General features: G+C 40.7%; 1 protein-coding gene across 1 annotated transcript; it reads right to left on the reverse strand.

The window, feature by feature from the left end:
• Nucleotides 1-946: 946 nt before the first annotated feature.
• LOC112077273 (galectin-2-like) lies at nucleotides 947-6,344 on the reverse strand. The gene is made up of 5 exons (XM_070441629.1): nucleotides 6,336-6,344; nucleotides 5,653-5,734; nucleotides 5,266-5,335; nucleotides 3,689-3,860; nucleotides 947-1,719 (listed from the first exon to the last, which is right to left on the reverse strand). Exons 1-5 carry the CDS (start codon nucleotides 6,342-6,344, stop codon nucleotides 1,573-1,575), a joined length of 480 nt encoding a protein of 159 aa, XP_070297730.1. The 3' UTR covers nucleotides 947-1,572.
• Nucleotides 6,345-6,481: the final 137 nt, after the last annotated feature.

The raw sequence follows: 6,481 nt of genomic DNA on the forward strand, positions 1-6,481 counted from the left end.
TTTTGTCAATGAGTCCAACGCAAAGGATATACTGCTTCTCCGAGACCAGGCCCAAATCCCCGTCAATCGTGTGTAGCAAAGACGGAAATACAGGGGGTAGAGATCAGGGTGCCTTGTGAGAATTATTGGGCGAGTGGGTATTCCGCCTCTATCATCCGTTCTATTGACCAACGTGCAATCACTGGAGAATAAACAGGATGAGCTCGGATAATAGACAGTTGGCTGGGTTTTCTGGTAAGACGAGGGGTGGTGGCGTGTGTCTATTTGTCAATAACAGCAGGTGCCCGATGTCTCATATTAAAGAGGTCTCGAGGTATTGCTCGCCTGCTGTTGACGGATGCCTTGGCCTCATTCTCAACTGGCTTGTAATTGAAGCTGCAGTCACTCTGAGGGACAACCTCTRACATGGCCTGTGATATATTGTCCCGTTGGGAGTTTGGGAGAGTGGACAGGACAGGACAGGAAAGGAGTGGGTCTGAGGAGCATAATGCATCAAAAGGAAAATTTATTTTCGGTGATAGGAGAGATTATACGTATAGTTTGGATTCTCACGTGGTCTTTTTATACCTTGATGCTCCATACCCCTGTGCATCCCCACCTTCCAATTCACACACAGGATAATCTGTTCCCGTGTGTAGGAGTACACTAGATAGTAGTCTCTCAAGGGCTTTTCATGAAGTCTTTATAGCGTTTGATCTGATAAAGATGTGGTTTTATAGATTCAAGGTGAACCAGCGAGACACACACACAAAACATTCCAGAGGAAGTGGGAGTCACTCAAATGGAGTGATTTTATTTTTTAAAGCTCTATCGAAAACCTTGACGCTTGGGAGTTCAACTTTGGGGACAATTATATTCTAAGAAAAGGAGATGCTTTTAATAAGTTTTACATTTATAGAATAGGGCTACAATGTTATCATGGAACTAAAGACACGGCATTCACTACTTGAGGATGCTTCACTTTATTGATGACATGACATAAGTCCATTTTGTTTTGCTTCATTAAATGTATACAGAAAATAACATTTTCAAATCGTCGTAAAAATTACGAGTCAATGACTATTCTGTTTTCTGCTCAGTAATTGTTGACCCAATCTGTCAACACGGTCAGTCATAATGTAATTATTTGGGATACTATGGTATCAGAACATGAGAGATTAGGTCAGTAATAATGTAATCATTTGGTCTACTATGGTATAAGAATASATTCTTTCTCACCAAAACAAGTAAAACATTGACTGACATTTWCTCCGGCCAAGATGTGTGTGTAACACGTCTGTATTTGTAAAGGAATGTAATTAGTTGACAGTATCCTAACCTCGTCCCCAGTTTTCCCTTGTGTTTACTGTATGTCAGAATATTGTTACAACAAAACGTACCATGGTCACCCCATATTTCCATTTAGTATTTGATACAGGCTGTCTTACTACCCATTGGTCTAACTCTATATGTAGCCCCGCCCACTTGCTTGTGTGTCATTGGGCCGGAATGCACCGGAAATTGGAAGGCAAACGAGACAAATTGGCTGTGCCGTTGTTGCCAGGCTACACGAGGTGGATATTATGGGTCTCTTTAGTAGATCTTAAAGGCGGTGAGCTTTAAGTCCCCTCTGACGCGAACGTAGGTAACGACGTCCAGGACGGAACGGTTGGGGAACTTGATCTCATGTCCATTAGGCATCTCCACTTCAAACACGTCTCCGGTCAGCTTCAGGACAATCTGGAGAGAGAACGGGAGAGAGAACCCGTCACTATGACAACACGTTGACTTAAGACCCACATGGTTTCATTGTTACATCACTATTTCTACGCCTAGTTCAACTCTGACTTGACTAGTAATTACAGGTTAAATACATTTCAACAGAAACACTGAACAATGCAGTCAGTACGACAGAACTCAAACTAACTACACTGAACAATGCAGTCAGTACGACAGAATTTATAAACTAACTACACTGAATAATGCGTCAGTACGACAGAACTCATAACTAACTACACTGAACAATCTTAAAGGGATAGTTCAGGATTTTGACCAAAAGCCTTCATCTACTTCCCCAGAGTCAATGAACTCGTGGAACGTTGTATGTCTCTGTTCCCGTGAAGTTACGCGTGTATCGAATCTCAGTATGAAGTAGAGGTGGTGAATCGTCGTATGAAGTTAGAGGTGGTGAATCGTCAGTATGAAGTTAGAGGTGGTGAATCGTCCAGTATTGAAGTTAAGGTGGTGAATCGTCCAGTATGAAGTTAGAGGTGGTGAATCGTCCAGTGATAAGTTAGAGGTAGTGAATCGTCCAGTATGAAGTTAGAGGTGGTGAACGTCAGTATGAGTTAGAGGTAGTGAATCGTCCAGTATGAAGTTAGAGGTGGTGGTGAATCGTCCAGTATGAAGTTAGAGGTAGTGAATCGTCCAGTATGAAGTTAGAGGTGGTGAATCGTCCAGTATGAAGTTAGAGGTAGTGAATGTCCAGTATGAAGTTAGAGGTGGTGAATCGTCCAGTATGAAGTTAGAGGGTGTGAATCGTCCAGTATGAAGTTAGAGGTGGTGAATCGTTCAGTATGAAGTTAGAGGTAGTGAATCGTCCAGTATGAGTTAGAGGTGGTGAATCGTCCAGTATGAAGTTAGAGAGTGTGAATCGTCCAGTATGAAGTTAGAGGTGGTGAATCGTCCAGTATGAAGTTAGAGGTGGTGAATCGTCCAGTATGAAGTTAGAGGTGTGAATCGTCCTAGTATGAAGTTAGAGGTGGTGAATCGTTCAGTATGAGTTAGAGGTGGTGAATCGTCCAGTATGAAGATAGAGGTGGCGAATCGTCAGTATGAAGTTAGAGGTAGTGAATCGTTCAGTATATGAAGAGTAGTGATCGTTCAGTATGAAGAGGTAGTGAAATCGTTTTCAGTATGAAGTAGAGGTGGTGAATCGTCCAGTATGAAGTTAGAGGTGGTGAATCGCTCCAGTATGAAGTTAGAGGTGGTGAATCGTTCAGTATGAAGTAGAGGTAGTGAATCGTCCAGTATGCAGTTAGAGGTGAGTGAACGTCCATATGAAGTTAGAGGTGGTGAATCGTCCAGTATGAAGTAGAGTGGTGAATCTTCCAGTATGAAGTTAGAGGTGGTGAATCGTTCAGTATGAAGTTAGAGGTGGTGAATCGTCCAGTATGAAGATAGGAGGGGCGAATCGTTCAGTATGAAGTTAGAGGTAGTGAATTCGTTCAGGTATTGCGAAGACCGTTTAGTGAATCTTTGCAGGTATAGAAGTCAGAGGTGGTGAATCGTCCAGTATGAAGTTAGAGGTGGTGAATCTTTCAGTATGAAGTTAGAGGTGGTGAATCTTTCAGTATGATGTTAGAGGTAGTGAATCATTCAGTATGAAGTTAGAGGTAATGAATCAGCAAAAAAAAGACTGCTAGTCTCCGTGTACAGCTAGCATACGTTCAGTCTTTGCACTAAGCTAGCGCTAACACAAGTTAGCATTGGCACGCAGAACCACCTTTCACCTCCGTCATACTGGACTCAGAGACATTAAAATGTTACTGAATAGTTCATCGGACTCATCCCTTTAAGAAATACCACAATGCCCTTTTTTCCCTCAAATATTATATTTTCATTTATTTAAACGTGTGTATATATCRGGACTAACATCCTCCTTGGTCCAGTAGGGAKCCTCTTCCCATCCCAACAATTATTGTCCCACCTTGAAAGTAGAACCCCGTTGGAGGTCACTGTGTTTCTCTCTCTCCTCGTGACCCCAGCAGCCGTCAATCTTTGAGTTGCACACAAGCACAGCACCGTCCGTGTCGTCCTTGAAACGGGGGTTGAAGTGCAGCGCCAGGTGATCTTCGTCACGGCCCAGTTCTATCTGGAACCTGAGGGTTTCGTTCAACGAGGGAAATCATTCGTTATCGTGTTTGATTTGTGCCGCAAACGTTCGGTAACATTAGGAAACAGTTCGAGAAGGGTAGTGTGAGGCGATTGTTTTGGGTCTAAACTGCCGATACAAATAATCATGTGTCCATGTAGGCTTTCTATTGCATGTAGTAGGAATATAAAGTCATTAGCAGTATGACCACAGTAATCKWAGCTGTTTGTTGTTTCACCACAACTGTTTGGAATGTTCATTCAAATCMTTCAACTGAAATTGTTGCTAAGTAACKTYTTCGCCCCGAACAGAACCCTTCTTGAACTCACCTCTGGACCTGTGAAACAGGAAGTCACAAGACTAATCAATCCAGAAACCCCACTACATGTCTGCACTTCTCCTACATGAATTGGTTTCACACATACAGTATACCACATACAGTACACCACACATACAGTACACCACACATACAGTACACCACATACAGTATACCACATACAGTATACCACATACAGTACACCACACATACAGTACACCACACATACAGTACACCACACATACAGTACACCACACATACAGTACACCACATACAGTACACCACACATACAGTATACTACATACAGTATACTACATACAGTACACCACATACAGTATACTACATACAGTATACTACATACAGTATAACCTCACATAGCAGTATATCTCGTATCTGACATTACAGTATACCACACATACAGTATACTACACATACAGTTACCTACACATTAACAGTAACTACATACAGTATACTCACACATACAGTATACTACAACATACAGTATACCACACATACAGTATACCACACATACAGTATACCACACATACAGTATATCACACATACAGTATACCACACATACAGATACTACACATACATATACACACATACAGTATACCACACCATACAGTATACCACACATACAGTATACCACACATACAGTATACCACACATACAGTATACCACACATACAGTATCCACATAACACATACAAGTCTACCACACATACAGTATACCACACATACAGTATACCACACATTATCAGTATACACACATACATAACCACATCATACAGTAATACTCACAATACAGTATACCACACATACAGTATACCACACATACAGTAATACCACACTACAAGTATACCACAATTACAGTATACCACACATACAGTAACACCAACACAATAAACATTCTCCGTTCTCTAGTCTTTAGAAAAGCATTTGTGGAGCGCTGGTGGTTTGTTTTTCAGTTATTCTTCTAAATGAATGTGATGGGTCTCTAGGTGTGATTTCCAAACCAGACCAGACAGACCAAACCAAACCAGACCAGACCAAACCAGACCAAACCAAACCAAACAACCAGTTAAAAGTACGTACCCTTCGCCTCAGGCAGAATCCTCCCCTCCACTTTCAACTGGCCTCCAGCTCTAGCTTCACATTCTTCAGCTCAAGTTCCTGTTATTGACAAGCAATAGTTGACTTGTCTTTGAACATAAGGTCAAAGGGATTGTCTTTTAAATGTGTCACGTTTGGTTTGCTTTTCGCTATTCAATCATTATCTTCTGGCTTTGATAATCATTGTAATCACAATTACAGTTTAATGTCCCACTAAAATGTAATAGATGATGTACATAATAGTAACCAGTTAATTTACCCAGCAACACATATCCCAATGCAGTAAACATGAAGGTTACAAAGCCTGTTCAATACGTAACTTTATTGATAKSAGTATCCACACAAGCATGAAGGTTAATAAGACTTACCATTGGCTTTGCCATGTTGRCACTGGTGGTGGAAAAACAGTCCTGAATCTAGTATGYGATGGGGACAAGAGAAGCCTCTATGCTGAGACACAGAGATATTTAAAAGGTAAGGTTAAAAGTCCAGCCCCCTCTTTCACATATCACTAACTGATTAGCATGATGAGGGGGGTCAAGAGGTACTTTGTGATGATTCAATCCACAGGATGTTTGATTATCTCACTTAGCCTAGAACCTAATACTGGGCTTTAAGATAATATTTTGTGTCACACGTTGCCCTCTCGACTGGTGTCACTGCTGACAAGGATTGCAAACCATTCAAATCGCTACAGATTAACCTAGATGATTCKTCTGTGTTCTTACCCGTACTCTAAGTTACACTGCAATATATCTTTTAATATTTTAGATTTTAAAAACAACACTATTGATGGAACTTAAATACATGATTGTTTTGTAGTTAAATATAGCAAAGGCTTTGTGATCAAATTCATCAGGGATTATTTCTTGTTAAATCTTGCAGAGTTGCTCGTTGATAATTCCACCCAGTCCAGCTCTGGGAATAGGTTACTTCATAAACAATCAGCACATTTAAAAACCCAAAATAACAACAGTAGCTATGTACTTGTGTCAACAAATTGTTGTGATCTTGCAGTAAATTTGCATTACATATTACTTGAGWAACMTACCTTTTYCATCAAACCTACYATAGCATGAACTCAATTAGACACGCTTGAGCAGAGACTTTAGCAGAAAATTAGCTGAAAATATTCAATATAATTCATTAGAGACGACGCATGCTCCTTCAATAAATGCTGATTTAGTTTTTCCTCAC

The sequence above is a fragment of the Salvelinus sp. IW2-2015 genome, unplaced genomic scaffold (assembly GCF_002910315.2).
Source record: "Salvelinus sp. IW2-2015 unplaced genomic scaffold, ASM291031v2 Un_scaffold4427, whole genome shotgun sequence".
NCBI lineage: Eukaryota > Metazoa > Chordata > Actinopteri > Salmoniformes > Salmonidae > Salvelinus > Salvelinus sp. IW2-2015.